General features: G+C 39.2%; 1 protein-coding gene across 1 annotated transcript in view; it reads left to right on the top strand.

The window, feature by feature from the left end:
- The window catches only part of znhit6 (zinc finger HIT-type containing 6), a 43,189-nt gene extending 24,416 nt beyond the window's left edge, over positions 1-18,773 (top strand). The window contains exons 6-10 of the mRNA XM_047375831.1: positions 3,682-3,750; positions 3,908-3,988; positions 6,293-6,373; positions 15,723-15,847; positions 18,141-18,773. Of these exons, the coding sequence (XP_047231787.1) occupies positions 3,682-3,750; positions 3,908-3,988; positions 6,293-6,373; positions 15,723-15,847; positions 18,141-18,571 (787 nt within the window). The 3' untranslated portion in view covers positions 18,572-18,773. The remainder of the gene's footprint in view (positions 1-3,681; positions 3,751-3,907; positions 3,989-6,292; positions 6,374-15,722; positions 15,848-18,140) is intronic.
- The last annotated feature ends 2,504 nt before the right edge of the window (positions 18,774-21,277 follow it).

Below are 21,277 nucleotides of genomic sequence, written 5' to 3' on the forward strand. Positions count from 1 at the left end.
ACCCTACGGAGGAAGCTCATTTCAGCCGCTTGTATTCGGGATCTCGTTCTTTCGGTCAGGACCCAAAGTTCGTGCTCATAGGTGAGGGTAGGAACGTAGAACGACCGGTAAATCGAGAGCATTGCTTTTCGGCTCAGCTCTCTCTTCACCATAACGGACCGGCACAGCGCCCCCATTACTGCGGCAGCCGCACCGATCCGTCTGTCGATCTCCCGCTTCATTCTTCCCCCACTCGTGAACAAGACCCCGAGATACTTAAACTCCTCCACTTGAGGCAGGAACTCCCCTCCAACCTGAAGAGGACAAGCCACCCTTTTCCGGTTGAGAACCATGGCCTCGGACTTGGAGGAGCTGATCCTCATCCCAGCCGCTTCACACTCGGCTGCGAACTGGCCCAGTGCGTGCTGTAGGTCTTGGCTACAGGGGGCCAGCAAGACCACGTCATCTGCAAAAACAAGAGACAAAATCCACTGGTCCCCAAACCAGACCCCCTCCGGCCCTTGGTTTCACCTAGAAATCCTGTCCATAAAAGTTATGAACAGGACTGGTGACAAAGGGCAGCCCTGCCGGAGTCCAACATGCACCGGGAACAGGTTCGACTTAGTGCCGGCAATGCGAACTAAACTCCTGCTCCGCTTGTACAGAGACCGGATGGCCCCTAGTAAAGGGCCCCCGATTCCATACTCCTGGAGCACCCCCACAGGGCATCACGAGGGACACAGTCAAATGCTTTCTCCAGGTCCACAAAACACATGTGGACCGGTTGGGCAAACTCCCATGAACCCTCGAGTACCCTGTAGAGGGTATAGAGCTGGTCCAGGGTTCCACGGCCAGTACGAAAACCACACTGCTCCTCCTGAAGCCGAGGTTCGAGTATCGGCCGGACTCCCCTCTCCAATACCCTGGCGTAGGCCTTACCAGGGAGGCTTTGATGTAATATCCTTAAAACAAGTCAAAATGAGGCTCAGTATTGTGTGTGGCCTCCACGTGTCTGTTTGACCTCCCTACAATGCCTGGGCATGCTCCTGATGAGACGGCGGATGGTCTCCTGAAGGATCTACTCCCAGACCTGGACTAAAGCATCCACCAACTCCTGGACAGTCTGGTGCAACGTGACGTTGGTGGATGGAGCGAGACATGATGTCCCAGATGTGCTCAATCGGATTCAGGTCTGGGGAACGGGCGGGCCAGTCCATAGCTTCAATGTCTTCATCTTGCAGGAACTGCTGACACACTCCAGCCACATGAGGTCTAGCATTGTCCTGCCATGCGGCCCTCCAAAGAAATGCCACCCCACACCATTACTGACCCACTGCCAAACCGGTGCTGAAGGATGTTGCAGGCAGCAGAACGCTCTCCACGGTGTCTCTAGACTCTGTCACGTCTGTCACATGTGCTCAGTGTGAACCTGCTTTCATCTGTAAAGAGCACAGGGCGCCAGTGGCGAATTTACCAATCCTGGTGTTCTCTGGCAAATGCCAAGCGTCCTGCCCGTTGTTGGGCTGTGAGCACAACCCCCATTTGTGGACGTCGGGCCCTCATACCATCCTCATGAAGTCGGTTTGTAACTGTTTGTGCAGACACATGTACATTTGTGGCCTGCTGGAGGTCATTTTACAGGGCTCTGGCAGTGCTTCTCCTGTTCCTCCTTGCACAAAGAGGGAGGTAGCGGTCCTGCTGCTGGGTTGTTACCCTCCTACAGCCTCCTCCACGTCTCCTGGTGTACTGGCCTGTCTCCTGGTAGCACCTCCAGGCTCTGGACACTACGCTGACAGACACAGCAAACCTTCTTGCCACAGCTCGCATTGATGTGCCATCCTGGATGAGCTGCACTACCTGAGCCACTGGTGGGGGTTGTAGATTCCGTCTCATGCTACCACGAGTGTGAAAGCACCACCAACATTCAAAAGTGACCAAAACATCAGCCAGAAAGCATAGGTACTGAGAAGTGGTCTGTGGTCCCCACCTGCAGAACCACTCCTTTATTGAGTGTGTCTTGCTAATCACCAAAGATTTCCCCCTGTTGTCTATTCCATTTGCACAACAGCTGTGAAATTGATTGTCAATCAGTGTTGCTTCCTAAGTGGACAGTTTGATTTCACAGAAGTTTGATTTACTTGGAGTTATATTGTGTTGTTTAAGTGTTCCCTTTATTTTTTTGAGCAGTGTATTTAAAATAAAAAAACTTTATTCTGAAGGTGTGGCGGCTTTTATTTTGCTGTGGCGGTCCGCCACCATCAATTACATGTAATGAAAACTCTGGACCTCACTGTTCTAAAAATAACCAAGTTTCACTCAGTAACAACATCCACACTGAAGAGTGTTGTTATCAGAGCAACCTGACTGTTGCTTAAGTACAGTGTGTTTACTAATCAGAAAAATATAGTATTTTTTTTTCCGATCATCTGATCATTGGTCATAGTCGATGACGCTGAAATCTGACCAATTCCGGTCATCAGCTGCTCTTTCTATACATCTGCAATTAATATATACAGTAAAAAAACAAATAATTTCATTAGTGTGGTGGTGGACTCCTGTGTTCCATCTAAAAATACCAATAAAAGTCAAGACACATGAACGTGCCAAAGATATTAGAAATCAGTTCCCAGGCATGTTTTGTTTCACCTGTTGGAATCCAGTAGGCCTATTCTCGTCTTTGCCATCCTTGAGTTTTATTAAAAGGGCTCATCTATGCTGACTGGAGAAATAATGGCAGCTTCCAAGAGTAAGTAGTCTCATTTTAGGGTATAGCTTGTTTCTAACATGAGACCACATTATTCTGCCCATTCAAACAGGATTGATATCTCTACAAAGTGGCTTTGCAAAAATTGAATATATAAGAAGAGCTACAGAAAAAAATTAATTGGATCAAAAGAAATTTCCTAGCTATGCCCTGAATCTTTTAGAGAGCACTGAACAAGCCCTCCTATAAGTGCCTTACAGTTATACTTTTTCATCTTTCTGAGGTTATGTTTGATCTCAGGCCTTGCTCCCTATACTTTTATGTAGTAATGGTTGATGAACCAGCTACATCTTTAAATATAGTGGTTTTGGTCTATCACGTTCTTGTAGCTATGTTCATCACATGTAGTAACTTAGTGCTTTTTTGTACCAGCAGTATTTAGCCTTTTCATTTGTGGCAAGGCAGGCATGGCGAGTTTATTTATATAGCACATTTCAGTAGCAAGGCAATTTAAAGTGCTGTACATGAAAAAAAGAAACATAATTATATACTAGACAACATATACTGTCTACGTTGTCTTGCTTTTATTGAGTTCGTATTAGTTCTGCTTATTGCATTTTTTATGCTATCTGGAGTAGTTCAAAAGACAGTTATTACAAATATCGTAATATCTAAAGCTTATCTCTATCTTGTTAATTGAAAACATTTACAAGGTAGATAATCTTGGCTGTACATGCTTGGAGGAAGATCTTTTTGCTTGTTGAAAACACCAAATGTCAAACTACCCCAAAACCCCAACTGTGTGTAGCTTTAATGGTGAAGTGTCGATCCCAAACAAGTCATAATCAGTGAGATACACGACCTCGTGTTGTGTCCCGTCATCTTGTTCATACAAAGTTTCAAAAATAGAAACAGAAGGTGGTATGGTCCTGGACAGATTATGGCTGAATCAGTTGCTTTTTTGTTATTAAAAGTGATATTTTCTGCATCCTGTTTAGGGAAAAGCGATTCTTGTGGCATCTGAAGCTCATATTTCCTCAGAGCAGCTCAGAGTACATTCAAAGGAGGTAAGTTATACGCTAAAAACAAAGATTTCTGCTAATCCTCTGTTATTGACCTGAATACACATTATATAAATGCTGATTATGAAATGACTGTGATTTGATTTGATTTTAATATTGTTGCGCTCAAATTATTTTTCCGCCTCATGTTTTATTCTTCTAGGGTGTCTGACAGCCAAAGCTTGATCCAGATCTTGACCGCTTATATTCACCCCACAGAGTCAGATCCTGTAGCTCGTCAAAAGTGAGCTTCTACCTTTTCTTACGTACTTTCTTACTTGTGATTATTTTGTCTGCCACTAATAAATAAAGAGCTCATGGGGTTGGCATAGTATCAGTGTACTTTTTAAAATATTCCTAAATATATTTTCAGAAAAAAATACAGCTACATGCATTTCAGGCTTAACAAAAGTTATACATGTGAAAAGCAATGTTTAAAAAACATCTATCTATTCAAAAAAAGACATAATTTATGTCTTTTTATTACAATGCTTTCTTAATTGCATGGTATAATTTAATTTGCCACGACTCAACTCAACTTAGGTTTTCTTTTCAGTTGAGGTGCTATTATCTTGATATAGGTGCTAAATGCCATCATATTACATGATGCAATGTGAAGTTCCCAGAACAGATTAACAGTTTCCCTTTAATCTATATAAAAAGGCTTAATGAAGAGATGACAGGCTTTGAACTGCACATTGGTTTAGCTTGAAAAGTCTTGAAGCTTCTGCAGGAAAAGTCCAGAAAAGTAGTTAATTAGTTATAGGTACTTTTTTGTTAGAACAAAAAACAAAAATTACTGTGCTCAGAAAAAGCATTTGCACATTTGCAGATGCTTCTGTTTTTGCTTTTTGTGTTACACTTACATGATCATCATCATAAAGACCAAAGATAATTTATAGGAGACTTTCCAAGGGAAAAACTACTGCTGACCAGGAAGGACACAAGGCCCCATTTTGCCTTCCTGATTCTCCCCAAGAGTTTTGGGAAACTATTCTTCAGATCGATGAGAAGGTGGAGGTTTTTGAAGGTGTGGGTCACGTTAATACTGGTGTGAAACTAACATAGCATTTTACATTGTATAGTTGAATATGACAGAGGTTGTGTGATGATGTGTTGCTCCTCTGTTTTTTCATCTCCTGAATGACTTTCCATATGTGACGAAACATTAAATTCTGCTCTCTACCAGAAAAGCCTGAGGCAGTAAGTCCAGCCATCAGTTTGTGACCTGGCCTAGTCAAAGTTCTAACTCAAATCCAGTTGGAATGTTGTGGAAATAGGCCTTTCATGCCTGAAAACCTTCCAGTGTGGCCAGATTGAAACATTTCAGCTAAAAATAGTAGGTCAAAGTTTCACAGCATTGTAAAAACCTCACTGCCCATTGTCTCTGCTAAGGAAGACTGATCCAGTTATTACTACTTTTTTACACGGGACCAGGTTGGTTTGAATAGCTCCTCCCCCTTAAACTAGTCATCATTCATCACTTATTTTATTATGTGAACCATTAAGGTAGGACAATAAAAGCTAAACAGACGACATAGGGGGGTACATTATTTTTACAGCACTGCATTTATATTTTCAAACTTTATTTGCTATTCCATTCACTAAATGTTTCATCCATCCATCTGATGGATAATTTCATTTATATTCCAACTCATTTACCAGACTGATGTTTTACAGCATGACCTGCTGACTTTAAAAAAATCAGGTTTGTCGAGTTCAGAACATCCAGTATTTCTGTTCCTAACCTCCCACAAAAAAGTGATCTGTCTCCTCTGATCCAGCTCCTCTATACCAGAAATCGACCCGCTATAAAACTGCTATCAAGGTAATGTTTTGTAAGGTTACCTTTTTACATGGTCTTGGTCTTTAGCCATGATTTTAGAAGCTGATTAGCCTTTATTCAACCTAGTGAGGCTTAACTTGGCAGAGGCTGTAGATGAGCTGGGTTTTCCCTGGAAAGAGCTATTAGCCGTGCCTGCTAATGGTGTGATCGCCCTCCTGCTGTAGACCAACAGCCTCGTTTCTTTAAACCTTTCAAACGGATTTAACACAGAGTTAGGTCTTCAACTGGTAAATAACACGGTTTGACTGTGCCAGTTAACATAACCTACAATGAAGCTCATCATACAGGAGAGGGAGAGCAGCAGAGAACAAAATCACAGTATTTAGCTTGGAGAAAATATCAAGTTAAAAAGCAACGAAGTTCTCTATGGAAAACTGAGCTTAAGATCTCTAGCTGAGGTCACAAGTAGTAGCTTTTAGGAGGGAAATTTCCTCCTGATTTGGAAACTGAATTTCCAGCCTTGAACATATCAGTCATCATATCAGTTTGCTTAGGTCTCTGCTTTGCTGCGCTCAGTCAATGAGCTCTTTGTGTTTTTCTTCATTCCTGCGACCACCTGAAAAAGGTTGCATCATTCTAAACCATGTTGTTTTTGTTTTTTTACTTCTTCAATTCAATTTAAAAATATGTATTAATTCCAAAGGGGAATTAAAGTTTCTGAGATGTTATTGTTTCTTGTATTAATGTGAATTTTTGTTTCAGGTTGAAGATCTATGTCCATTATCCATTTGATCATGTGAAGGTTTTCATGAAAGCAGAGGGCAGAAAGGCCAACTCTGTGAGGTGAGACATACTTCTGCACTTTTTGTATCACTTTTCCTGTCTGCTGTAATTTGGATACTGGGCTTTTTATGAAAGATTATTTTCATTCTAAGCGAGAGATCCACAGTCATACAGTTAAAGGAACATTTCTCAGTCTTCGCATCTCTTGTTTTGTCTGGATTTCTTACAAATTAGTTATAGTTACAATTATTTTCCTTGTCAACAAATGCTTTGAAACTCAGTTTTTTTAAGATTCTCCAGCTTTATTTTTTATCATTTCCGGAACCCTTTAGTAATCCTTAAAAAGTGTGTCAGAATCGTATTACTTATTTCACACCCTGTTCGTGTGACTGGACTGACCGTTCAATCAATCTTGAGTGATTTACTCAGTACGCCTGAAATCAAAATATGCAGGTTATGGGCATGATATCACTGCCTTGTGAATTCCAGCAAACTTATGCAGAGTTTTGGCAAGTAGAATAAAACAGCCTCAGGTTTTTTTTTTCTTTCCATTTTTGGTTTGATTCCAGGATGCCTGGGCTTTATCTTTTTCCTGATCCCACTTCACCTCCATTGTCTCCTAATGATCATAGTTTCTGTTATGTTTGGATCTTCTCTTTTCCCCTTTTAGTCTTGCTCTTCCCGATTTCTTGCTATTTTAAGAAGATCAGGGTATGGCGATTATGACAACCATTATGTCACCCTCTTTTCGTTTCTTTAGCTGCTTTCCATTTTTAGTTTTTGTCACAGATTAACTGATGATCATAAAATGTTCTCAACCATTACCCCCTGGCCCAAATGAAACGTCATGCAACCTCCCATCCCATTTTTCATCCTCTAATATGCACAGATACTTGCTTCCTTTATTTGGCCCAGTGGGCCGGGCTGCGCTCCCACTTCCAGGCTATAAATTATATTTTATGACAGCATGGTTAGATAAATGATTGAAAGATGAGTGTAGGTATTTGCCAAAACTTGGCACAGCCTGTCAAGTTGTCATGTTTTGCTTGCATGTATTAACACTTCAGAACAGAAATTTCCCTCTTGTGCTGCACCTTTACAGTGTCATTACAAGCTAGTCTTTACAATGAAAAATGAAGTGCTATTTGATTAAATTGGTATGTCAAACCTGTTATATAAATACCATATGTCTATTCTTGAGAAAACTGTTATGTACTGCCGCTTTAAAGACACCGCTGCAGTTCTGAGTATTTTTAATTATGTTAATGAAATTCTGTCTGCAGACTCTGTTGCAGACTGCAGACAGAATATAATTTAACTCGTTCCCCAGTAAAGAAGGCGAGCATAAATACCCTTACTGGCCACTTTATAAGGTACATATAGCTAGTTGGACCCCCATCTTATCTTCAGAACTGCCTTAATTCTTTGTGACTTAGATTCACAAAATGTCAGAAACATTTCAGTTGATATTGTCATGATAGCATCAGGCAGATTTGTTGGCTCCACATCCATGATGCACATTTTCTATACCACTACATCCCAAAGGCGCTCTACTACACTGAGATCTGTTGGCAGTGGAGGCCACTGGAGTACAGTGAACTCATTCGCGTTTTCAAGAAACCAGTTTTAGGTGATCTGAGCTTTGTAACACAGGGCATTATCCTGTAGGAAGCAGCCATAAGATTCGGAAAGCAGCTGTTTCTATTACTTATTGCTCAGGTTTATGAGTTTAAATCAAGATAAATATTTCTAATGGGTACTATTATTGTGACTTTCAGTATTGTCAGAAAATGTCAACAAACCTTTCCCGTCCCACCGTAGTATCTATCAACAAGTTGTTGCACAACACCAAGATGAGTTTGTTAATATATATTAATGATTAACATTAGGATGCATGTCATGGGAATTACTTTGCATTAACTCATTGCAGTTGCATAAGAAGGCTTGGCCACTGATTCCAACCCTAATTTGAAGCTGCATTGCTGCAGACTGACGTCTCATCTGAAATAAGTTTAAAACTTTTCAGTTCCAAACAGGCCAGTTCTTTTTGAAAACAGCTTTTTTTTTTTTTTTTTTTTTTAAACTCTTAATTTGGCTTGGACTGCTGATTTAATGAAGTCATGGATAGTGGTGGTAACGGCTTCTCGGGGGTTAATTACCACAAAGTACATGACTGCATGTTGTTGTTGAACGACTACGTGAAATATCAGCGCGGACCAAGAAAGAAGTTCTTGTGCCTGACTAAACATAGGTGTGTTAGCAGCATCCTCTTACTGGAAAAGAAGGCTGTTCATCAAGAGTACCGTTCACACATTCCTGGATGTTTGTTTGTGTTATTTTTCATGTTTGATCTTTTTATTTTTTTTATTCCACTCCCCTGATCCAGAGGATGCCTTCTCCCTTTTTCCCTTACTTCTGCTTTTCCTCTCAGCCGGCCAAATCCCACACAGCATCCATGCCTCCTGATGTGTCAAATTTATAGAAGTTGTTTTCACATTTCTGGCTGAAAAAGGAAACACCTGTCTGTACTTTTTTAGTTGTTTTTTTTTTTTTTTGCTTATTTCATGGCCCTGTGAGACAGGGATGTTCTTGTCCTGTGTAAACTGAGCTTTCTCCTACATATTTGTGGCAAACCTTTTCCGGAGCTCGCTGATTGGCTGTTGCCCATCTTGCCCCAAAGCTCGTATTTATTTCTGTTCGGCAGATGCTTCCTCATGTCTCCTGATATGACGGTGCTGTGTTGTTACTGAAATAGTTCTACATTTACACGAGAGAATAATCCATTAAGGTATTTATTTGGCTCACACAGGAAACTTAAAGCATGATCCTGCTTGGATTATTAAAACTAGTTTCTTTCACACTGTCTGGAACTCTTGCTGTTTTCCTGAACATCAGTTAATTAAACCTTTCCAAGGTTTGCTTGAAGAGCTGCTGCTGGTAATAATGGTGAAAAGGCTTAAGGTCAGGCTTCTTGTGCAGCCTTGAAAAGTCTGGAAAAATATGGAATTTATGTAGGTAATTTCTGGAATTGGAAAAGTTTAAAAGCCATAAGTAGAGTTCTGAAAAAGTTTGATATTTTCATACTTTCTTTATCCCATTGTTTCAAAGATCCATCCATCTATCCATGCATCCATTACAAGTTTCATGTGTAAGGCATCACCACTATAGAAACATTTGTCATAAATGCAAAGCAAATTCTTGTAGTGATATTTTAAAAATGAGCTAAAAGGGAGTTTGATTTTGAAGTGTGAGTGCTGGTAGGCAGACGTGTTACGATTCCTTGGATTTAGGAGGAGCTGTGTGTCTGTTGTTCTGATCTTGAAACACTGGACCAGATCTTTACCCTGGCAGAATTGTTAATGCCGAAGGAGTCAGGACAGTGTGGTTGTCCTGTCTGCATGTGTTTTATTAATCTGGTGAAAGCTTACAACCATGTCCTTTAAAGCATTTTGTTGGTAGCGCTACAGGAGCATGGGGTACCTGAGATGCTTTTAAGGGCTGCTTTTTGTAAATTATGTGGTTCTGTTGGCATCTTCACACCATGACCGTCAACATGCACTGGTGCAGTTTGCAGCATGAAGCAACTGGGTTAAGAGTCAGCTCCTCTAATGCCCCTTTTCCACTAGTCCCTACTCAGCGTGGTGTGGTGCGGCTCTATTTGCTTTTTAGGCCTTTCCATTAGTTTGATACCCCTCCATGGCTTCCCTTTCTCTCCTCCACTTATCCAAAGTGCTTTGTGTTGATGCCCGCAGCCTTCTCTGGCTCTCCTCTTTAACTCTGAGTCTGACAAAAGCTATAGACCAAGCAGCAGTCAAGGCTGTTCTTTTAGTGTCTCTACAAATCTTAACACATTATTTAATGGTAAGTGAACCAAACCGTGTAGAGCCGACCCGAGTCGAGTCGAGTATAAGTATTTATGGAAAAGGGTCATAAGTCTGAGGCCATAGGTACCATTCAGCAAAAGGTGGATTGCTCCCTCTGGGTTAGAGGTCAGTTTTGCCAGAGGGATTTAAGAATCATTGTGTCTTGTTCATGTGTGATGGCAGGATGGAGCAGGAGATGGATAAACAGATCGGAGCTCTCGATTAACTGGTCCATCTTTGTTCAGAGTCTCACCTGTGGTCATGACATATGGATTGTGACGGAAAGAACAAAATCCTGGATACAGTCAGTTGAGATCTGATCAGGAGCCCTCCTGTGGAGGTTTTCCAGGAAGAGACAGCAGGTCAGACCCAGAAGATGGCAGAGGGATTATATACCCCTACTGGCCCTGGAATCCTGCATAATGAGCTGGACTTGCGGGGGAGAAGTTATCTGGGTTTCCCTCCTGGACTATTTGCCCCTGTGACCCAATCTCAGATAAGATGAAGATGATGGACAGAGAGATGGATATCTGCTAAAACCTTAGGCAGTTTTTTTTACAAGCCTTTTAACTCGTATATTAAATAAAGTTGCTAATATATTTTAAAAAATGAGTTGAGTTGAACATAAGTTGTAGACGTGGTCCAGGTTAATTAGCCCCTCGTACCTATGTACATAACCATTGTGTATCAGTTTATTTCGGGCCAGTTGACGTTTTAGAGTTATGACAGATTATGACCCCTTATCAAACCAAAATAGCCTTAAGTGCCCACTCACCAGCAGATATTGTTTATGGAAGTCATGAAGCCGTTTTTCTTCCAGTAGATTATGAGCAGGTTACAGAAAATCATTTTTATTCATTGCTTCTGTGTCCTGACCAGTAACTTACCACCACATTATAGCTTTGCATAGAGGCTCGTTACACAAAGATTCCAGCCTAACTGTTTCCAGTTCAGTATTTCACCAAAACGTTTCTCCTCACTGCTTTGCAACTGTTTTCTACCCACATTACCTTAAGACTATTTAGAACTGTAAACAACTGTTTCTGATTAAACGAAACCTCATAAAGATGCTTGTGTGGCAGACCTGGTTTCTTCTTCGCCTTGTGGCCCATTTGACCCTCGTCATCTTGCCTCAGCTCACTTCACAGAGCTGTGCAGTTTCTTTTTTCAACCTCGCTCTGAGCTGTGTGTTAATTTCCAGTTTATTTCACTAAATTTAGAACCGGTTGCACACTCCCACAGTGACACACATAGTTTGTTTTCCTTTTTTGACCTTGATTTAAAAGATTTTATTTAAATAATATTGAAACATTGGTGAAAGTTTTAATCTGCTGGTGAAATAATTCGTGTTGAAATACAAGTCAGACAAGTTGTCTTAGTTGTTCCATTCAGTTTGTTTTACTTATGCACAGTGACTCTTAAAGGTCTACCGGGTTTTTGATACTTTTTTGTAAGAACATGGTCATTTTAAAGCTTTTTTAACACGTGTAATGTGACATTTATCCTACACAATTTAAATGGAAAACAATCAAATTTTAAAGGAAAAAAATTGCAATAACCCAGTAAAAAGAGTGTCCGATACTAATGCTTTGTTGAAGCACCTTTTGGTTTTAGTTTCACCATTCAGTCTTTGGTTGGAGTCGATCAGCATCCCACATCTTGACTTTTATCGCTAAACGTTCCTCAGGTACGTGAGGTTATGAGGACATCTGACTTGGATTCAAGTTAATGCTGAAAAACCAAATTTCTTTTCACCTTCAGCTTTCTAGTAGACAACTGAATACTTTGGGCCAAAACTGTTGGCTACGTGAAGCCATTGATAAAGTAATAATATTTCACTGTGGGTATAATTTTTGGTGGTGATATTCATTGTTTTTGTGCCAACATGTTTCGGAAAATACTCGCCAGGCCTCGGTCTTTTCTTTGAAAGAAAATCATTCTGCCTTTTAACCCTAAAACGTTTTAGTGCAGACATAGGGAGAATTCAGGAGACTGTTGTCACGTGTAGCTTCTTCTTCTTAGTAGCCTCACTGACCAGCTTCAGTTTCTTCTTCTCATCAACTTTGGAGAAATGTCCTGTGAATGAAAAGTTCCTGTTTTCCAATATTTGTTTTTATTAAATGATTGGTGACTGCCTTTTGTGCCATGTTGTATTTATAATGCAGTCCAGTTTTTGTTTTTTTGTGACCTACTCCTTACTTATACAATTGTAGACTCTTTGTTACCTTTCTCTTTGCTTTGTCTTTAGCTAAAGAGTAAAATGAGCAAATGCTGAGGAAATGTAAGATTTATTCATCAAAAGAGTAAACCAAGTACAGTCCAGTTACAGTTCCATTTAATAAAGTCAGGTTAAAATTAAAATCTAATTGCAGACAGTCCAAAGCTGTTCAAATTATTATAATAAAAATTTGTGTTTTAGGTTTTTATATATAATTTAGTGTCATAATATTTAAAGAACTATATAGGTGATTTTCTATGTTACATATATTTCTATATTTCCTATTACTGAGTACATTAGAAGGTCACCATGGAAACTGAGTTAGTTACAATAACAATGTACCCCATTTAAAATGTAACAGCTATGTACTTTTTTAAATGACTTTATCAATGTAATGGAAGTGTGGGTAGAAAATAGTTGCAAATGGAAGTGACTAAATCCAATCTTATTTAGTAAAGTAAAAGAAAAGTGTGTTTTGTTTCTTCCTTTTTATGCCTGGTGATCTCAGTACAAACTCCCCCTGAAGAGAACATTAGGTGAGCCTCTGTTGATTCAACAGAACATTATATAGACACCAGATGTGTGTGTGGAAGTGGACAGAGGTTTAAATCTCATCAACACCACAGGGATCTGTTCTGTTTAATAGTTGTTTACAAACAAGTGGGTAGAAAAAAAATTTTGCATTTTATTTTTAGGTTTATTTGATTTTAGCCATAAACTAAATGTCATGGAAATAATAGGCGCCTTAAATAAACCCTAAATAGACGTTACTGCTTTTGATTTGACCTGTTTACTTTTTTTTTTTTTTTACTTGTTACACACCATCTTTCTGAATTGATTCGAGCTGAAAATCTTAAATTCTTTCTGTGCCTTTTTTGTTATGTAACATTCATGGGAAACTGCAGTGGCCGGGAGGTGCAAACCAACATCACAAAATCTGAAACACGATAACAAAGCTTGAGACAAATTTGCATTTCAGAAAACAATTTAACAAGACGTGAAACACTTTTACAAATGACAAAATCTAACAGAAAGGGAATGTACCAACTCCGAGGCTGACCCGGAAGTGATAACAGGAGTGCTCATGGTGACCCAAGATTGCCAGCAATCGAGTGGCATTTTGCCTGTTTTCAGAACTACCCCTTCAGTTGTTTAGATGCTGGACTGCAGTAGGTTTGACAGTTGCATATAGCCATCCTATACATATTTCAAGTGCTAAGAGATCACAAGTGATCGGGCCATAAAACATGATATCATGAAAATATTCAGCAACTTAGTAAAAGATAGAGGAAAATGTCTAACATTGACGGGCTTTAATTTTGAAATTCCACATCAGAACTTCATGAAATTCGATCAGTGGAATCTCTCAAGTGTTCTCTTGTCATCTTGAAATGAGAGTAATCACTGGACACAAACCGTTTTGTTGCAATAAACACTGAAACTTAGGGAAAATAAACTTAAAATGACTTAGTTTTAAGGCCTTTAATTTTGAAATTCCACGTTAGATGTTGGGAACATTTAATGAGTAACATCTGGAGGTGTCTTTCTGTCTGCCTGAACTGAGAGTAATCACTGGAAACAATCTGTTTTCTAGCTATAAACACAATAATGTCTAAAATGTGTTTTTAAGGGCTTTAATTTTGAAATTTCACATCAGATGTGGGTGAAATTTGATGAGCTGCACCTGGAGGTGCTCTGCTGTCAACATAAAGAGAGACTGGTCACTGGAAACAATTTAGTTTTGATAAGCATGGAAGCTTAGGGAATATATATGAACATTCACAAATAATGAAAATAAAACTGACAAAAACTAAAATGTCATATCTACATATTCACAGGTGGACTTTTAAATATCGAATACAAATAACAGCAACAGCCAGTGGCACCCTCACAGCCAGGGACTTTTACAGAGTGCCTGCGTGTTACGGTAATTGATTTTATTTTCTGTGATTAACATCACAGTAACCATTCATGATCTATAATAAACCTACTGTTTGTGGAATGTCTATTCGTTAGCATGTTATACATACACAAAATGCTATTTAGGATATAGATTCCATCTCAAGTAAATACAACCACCTTATATTATGGGTCTAACACTGTTGATTAAATAATAACCAATAATGAGATCATCATTTGAAAGTAATTACTGACTAACAGTCAATAACTAATAACTATAATGACAACCCATATGCTGATAATCAGCATTAGCTTCGGCAAAAACAGCATCTTAGAGGCTTTCACTGCTGGTCTGGCACGCTGTTGCACCCTCCGGTGGCGGAAGTATCATCTCTAGTTGCTACTGCCACGAATTGCGCTTGCTGTCTCTCAGGCTCTAAGAACCGACCACACGAAAAACAAAACCGAGTTAATCTACTCGTGTGTGCCACAAAATGGGCAAAACGCTATTTGATTGCTGTCCATCTTGGGTCACTATGAGCGCTCACGTTATCACGTCCGGGTCAGCATCGATGTTGATTCCCTTTCCATTAGATTTTGTCATTTTTAAATGTGTCTCGGGACTTGTTAAAGTGTTTTCGCGAAATGTTAATGTGTTTTCTCAAATGTAAATTTGTTTCGGGAAGTGTTTCACATCTTCCATGTGTTTTGTAACATATAAAGAGTTTTTTTGTGCTTATTTAAACCTCACAGCTTTCTGTTTTTAGTCATTTGATATGCCCTATTCATAGAAGTTTCTTTGAAACACTTCTTCCAGTGAATTTCTTTTATGGGCTTGTTTTAACAGAGGACATGCTTTGGATTTGCAGGTAGGAGGTTACCTGGATAATTGTGCCATTGAGCAAAACAAGAAAGAAGCCCAACACCCATACTTTGTCTATGCTTCTTCCATACCTGTTCATTATCTTCAGAAAATGTTAAGTGCATAAATAGATAGACACACAGATATAGTGTATTTATAGAGAGATCTATAGATATAAATCTGTTACATTAAAGTTAGAGCATGTCTCCGCAGAATCTGGTTAACTGCCGAATTGCCTTGAGTGAGGCAACCACTAATGTCGTCTTGCACAGTTGCACAGATGGTTGAAGAAGGATGGGGAGAGCTGCTCCACGTGCCTCTGTAATGCAGCTGTCTTGGCCAAACACCACATCTGTCAATTTAGAGGATGCCAGAAAAGGATATTTGTTTGGCTGTTGGAAATTAAAATATTTCATGTCTATTAATCCCTTGATAATTTACATAAGCCACTTTAAACACCTGTGCTTTCCACTTCATGTCATCCTATAATTTTTCTAGCATGCTGTAGTGATTTTGCCTTTTATTTACCTCTTTGCTGTGCCTGATTCTCCCTTTGGTCTGACATAGGTACCACGGGTTGGACATCGAGAAAAGCCTCAGGGATAACCTGAGCTACAAAACAATCATTGAGTATCCTGTGCTGCATGTTGTTCTCAGAGATTACTGGAAGGACTACCCACTCAAAGGTCCAGGTAACAAAATCCCAAGTAAACACCTTTATATGTATCAAAAACCTTTAGCAGTTTGATGCTGCACTAAATTAAAGGGCAATTTTGGTATTTTTTTTAGAGAACCCGGACCTTTTTGGACATCTGTGTTCAAAATAGAAAAACATTTAGACCGATTAGACCTCAACTCCATTGTAACAAGCTGAATACGGCTTCACAATTTGAGACATAATTAGAAACCTTAATTATATTTTCAAAGGACTCATGAATTGTATTGTAACAATCTCAGATTAGGGTTGGGGTTATTTGTGTGTTTGGATGTGTGTGTGGGAAAGCCGAAGAACCCATGGCACAATTTATGCTAGAACTGCTGCTGTTAAGACTCCTTGCTTTTTGCTTTCATGCTTCTAAGCAAATGTAGTACGTACAGTCCGACATGAGTCAAAACCCAGTACAGTCGATTCCAACACCATTGTATCATGTCCTTTTTCTCCAGCTGGGACTCTAAGGCACTCTGTTCCCTTTATTTTTCTCTATGGCAACGCGTTAACCCAACAGAAATGAGCGTGTTCTGCTCAGGATCATGCACACCAGCTTAACCTCAACAGAAGCAGTAGCCAAAAAGGGGATCAACCACAGCTTGCTTATTCTACAGTGACTTCATTGGTTCTGAAAAGGAGAAAACAAGATATCAGTTTTTGTTTCCCGTCGTTTTAAGGTCCAGGGGTGACAGTCGTGTGAATATGTAATTGATGCATAGATGGATTTCTTCTCAGATCTGCACACAGGAATCAAATTGTGTGTAGTGTAGTTATATTCCATAGTTTTAGCATAGAACACAAGCCTTGTTTCATTACACTGTCAGAACAAACTGTCCAAATGACAAATGAGGTCATTTTAGCCTGAGTGTGTGTTTTCAGTGATAAACCCTGGTAAGATGTTGTTCTCCCCTTAAACTTAGCCATCGAAACATCCTGATAATTATACATGCCAAGCTGTGGGAAGCAGGACAGGAAGTGATAAGAAGCAGTCAGATACTGTGGCAGAGACGTATCTACTAAGAATGAATTCATGCTGAGAGACCTGCAGTATATAAACAGCATTCAGCCTAGAGCTATTTTCAGCATGTAAAAGCAGCACTGTTGGTGCTGTTTTGCATTGCGTTTATGCAAAGGTAAGGTTTCACTGTGACCAGTCGAACTGAGTCCACTCTTAGTGAGAATGCGACTGACAGCTGTAAGTTAATTGCCTTTGAATTTCTTTTTTGGAATAGAAATGAAAGGAGTGGAGTCCTCAGAGTGACAAGTGGGATTATCATTATGAAGAGAAACAACAATGAATATATAAAATTTGAATGAGACGTTATGATCCAGAGAGCAGCGTGGAGCCTGTGAAAGAGCTCTGTTTCCCCACTGACCCACTTTTACCTCCACCAAAAGCAGTTTGATGGATATCATGTGTCCATTGACCCTTTAAGTGCGTCACAGCACACTGCAGTCAAAGTTCAGTTTTGGTAAACATTGACTACAGCACAGTGCAAGGTTCATCAAGAAAGTGCATGCACAGCATAACATAACAATCTAATGGCTTATGTTTAAAACAGAAAAGCAGTTACTGTATTGATTATTATAGGTATAATTCATCTATAACATTTATTTCTTATTATTCTGACTTTCATACATAGACCCAGTCAAAAACTCCTATAACCTCCCAAATCAAATTGCAGTTTCACAGACGTTTCACCTCTTTATGTGTAAAAATTGATCTTTTATCTTATTAGTGAAACTATCCAATAGATTCCCTCCTGTAAATGAAACGCCATGCTGTTTAATAATCGTCCTCTATGGAGGCTTTTTGAACTTATAGTCGTCTAAGGTCACATATAATATTCTTTTCTTAAACACCAATTTAAGTAAAAGTCTTAGTCAATAGTTGATTTTATTAAAGTCGCATAGAATACAAAACACGTTTTAATATCCAAAGTTAATAATTTGTCACTTTTTATATGTTCGGCAACATTTACCTATATTTATCATTCTCTGTAACCATACTTTCCACGTTGACCCAACTGTGATTCATAACTGTTTAGCTTGTACCCTCTTCCAGCATAAAACCAGGCAGTTTTGTCATTTTAAAAAAAAAAATCATTTTTATTTCTTTTTTTTTTATGCATTCTGTTAATTAAACTCAGATTCTGCTCCACTTTTGTATTCCTCATCGAGATCATAGATCATTTGTACACATGTTCAGGCAAGAAGCATTTTTACTGTCTGCAGTTAACATGAAAAACATTGTTATTCGGGTCATGTCGTTTCAGCTGAACCTGTATCAGCCCGCACAAGTTCTGCAACAAGGAATGTTTCAGGGGACCAGGAGGAGGAGCATGAGGAGGGGGAGAGGGCCGATGTTTCACAACCAATACAAGAGGAAACACACATTCGCACAAGAGCCCAAGACATGACTCCTGAAACGGATCCACCACTGCAGAAAAAGTCCAAGAGGGCCACAGGAGAAGGAGAACAAGAGGAAGTAGAGATTGTAGACAGCAGTGATGAAGAGGAGGAAGTTATTAGCAGGGATCAGTGTTTTAGCAAAAATCTTACTGTTAATGCCTCAACTTGTAGAGAAAGTGCTGAAGTCACAATGACTAAGGAGAATAGTGTTAATGAAACAGAATCCGTTCTGTCTCATCACTGTCAGCTTGGAAATGAGTCAGCTGCTGCTTCAGACAGCTGTCAAACGGAATAATGATACAGAGAGAATACTGCTAAACTTAGCGATGAGGAAGATTTGGCGGGAATTAACCGGAATGTGCCATTACTCAGCACGATAATGCAAACACACAGACTGTGCTAAAACAGCCAACAAATATATTATTAGATAGATCCAGAAGCATGTAAGTGTTTATTTTAAATAATGTTTTCTGAAATAAAATTCTTCTTTCAAATAATTGTTTTGAATTCCATGTTCACTGTAAAACAAAAAGCAAGAAAATGTCAGTGAAACCAATCGAGTTTTCCTATAAATGCCATGTTGTATAATCAACGACGGAGCTAATAAACCATGAAGACAAATCATGTTTTAGTGATGTTTTTATAAAACAAAAAATCCTTTTATAAAGATTAAAGAGAACATTCCTTTCTGTTTAGTACTCATTAGGTAACATGTCCCTCTTGATTCTTTTTAAGCAGAAAATAAGAAAAGAGGCCAAAAGTAACCCTCTGTGGCCTTTGAAGTTCATAACATCTCTGTGTCCGCTCCGCTAAGATCATTAGGCTCCCTTTTCCATCAGCTAATAAAAGTTCATGTTGACATGTCTGCCTTTCTGACACCTCTGGGTGTCTCCCAGCGTGAATGCACACACACATGTGGAGTCTCTATGTACCATTTTCTTAGCTAATGTTGGCTTGTTATGACATCAAGCTGCCAGTAATAACCGCCACTGTAGGCCATCGCAGGGGCACTTTTTATGGATGTGTTTTTAAAACCACTGCTAATCTCTTTTTGACGATATACCCGAAGGAAGCGGCCTTTGATGTCTGGCCTGTAATGACGCATTTTCCACCCTTTTGCAGTCGGGGCGTTGAGCTCACATCTGTGCATCCACATGAGTGGACATGAGTTTTTATGTTACTCTGCAAATTCATGCCGTACACAGAGGCTTGCTAAGGTATTACTTTCCCTTTTTCACAATGTGTCATGTTGCATTGTATTCAATATGATAGTCCAGCACAGCATGATAAACAACTGAAATATAGACAGCATATGTGGTTTTCAAAATATTTTACACATTGAAATCTGATGTACTGGAGAGATTATTTAAAGAAGAAACAGGTTACTCTGGAGGAGCTGCAGAAATCCACTGCTTAGGTTGGAATTTCTCTTGATACATGCAAAACACAATGACAGAAAAAATATTACCACCAAACATGCCTCTAAACCAGAGGTGTCCACCTCCAGTCCTCATGTTCCAACACAGCTGAATTACCCCTTTAAAATGTCACCTACCTCTGCATAAGTCTGCTAATGAACTAAAAGTTTTGAATCATGAAACATGCAGAACACCACACCCTTAAACACACCACTCCCACAGTGGCACATGACAGTGGCTGCATCATGCTGTGGGGATGCTTTTCTTTAGCACAAACAGGGAAGGTGAAATAAGCTAAATACAGTGAAGAGCTAAATGATGCAGAAAAAGGTCACCTTCCACCAGGACAGGGACCCTAAACATACAGCCTGAGCCAGAATGGAATGGTTTAGATGAAAGCATATTCATATGTTAGAGTAGCCCAGTCAGAATCCAGACCTAAATTGAGATTTTGTGACAAAACTTAAAAATTGCCGTTCCTTTCACTCCTTCACAGTAATGTGATATTTTGTGTTTGATTGTCATATAAAATTCCCTCCAAAATGCATTAAAGTTTGTGGTTTCAATGTGACAAAATGTAAAAACAATTGTAGGTGTATAAATAATTTTACAAGGCATTGTATTTTGGGCTATATTCAAATGGGCTTGGTGGTCAATGCGACTTATTTTTCTAAACACGAGTAATTGTGTTCCTTATTATGTTGTAAAAAAGCTACAAGGTAACAAAATCCACTTACCTGAAACTGTCGCACACAACCCCCCCTATAACGTAATTTGAAACTGTAAATTTTGATTTCAAGCTAGTAAATTTAAAATAATGATTTAGCCAGTTTCACAGCATCTTGAAGGCCGCATTTGTCCGCTTTTCGACACATTGGCCTTTTTTTGCAGAACTGTAAGTTGGCTGTGGCTTTGCGTTTAAGAAAACAAGAATCCAATACAAGATCAGTTTTTATGCAACAAATCATTCTTTTTTCCATTTTGGTGACTCTTTCAACATTAGCTACCATTGATGACAGTTTGTTCACAAACCTCTTTATTAGATTGTATTTAAAATCTATTATCCATCAAGTATCAGAAACATACAGTCAAAACTGACTTCTATCTGTTTGAAAACTGATGTCATACATCAACACCCTCATGAAGGCATAATGTTCTAATCTGCGATGCCTGAACATCTGTTTTTCATTTTTTCACAACTTTGTTGAATTACCGCACACTTTATTTTATCAGATCTTTTAACTTTCTGTGTCCATAAAATGACTCAATGAGACCACACAAAAGCTAGTTTTTTTATTTGTGTTTGGGGTTAAAAGTAATCCTGGGCTGTTTTTAGTCTTTGGACTATACAAGCGTTGGAAATAATGCCTCAGTTTAACTTAATTATGCTTTGAACTTTCTGAAATTGGTTTCCACTTGATTTGCCTTAATTTGGTGGGCAAGGCACAATTATGCTGTGTGCAGAGCGGGTTGCTATAAAGCCAGCTGTAAGGGTATAAGTTTGCTTTGGTCGCCTAAACAATGGATTGGTTAAGCAGGGATGGAATAAAAAATATATATTTTTTTAATCCAGTTTATCACCA

The sequence above is a fragment of the Girardinichthys multiradiatus genome, chromosome 9 (genome assembly GCF_021462225.1).
Source record: "Girardinichthys multiradiatus isolate DD_20200921_A chromosome 9, DD_fGirMul_XY1, whole genome shotgun sequence".
Lineage (NCBI taxonomy): Eukaryota > Metazoa > Chordata > Actinopteri > Cyprinodontiformes > Goodeidae > Girardinichthys > Girardinichthys multiradiatus.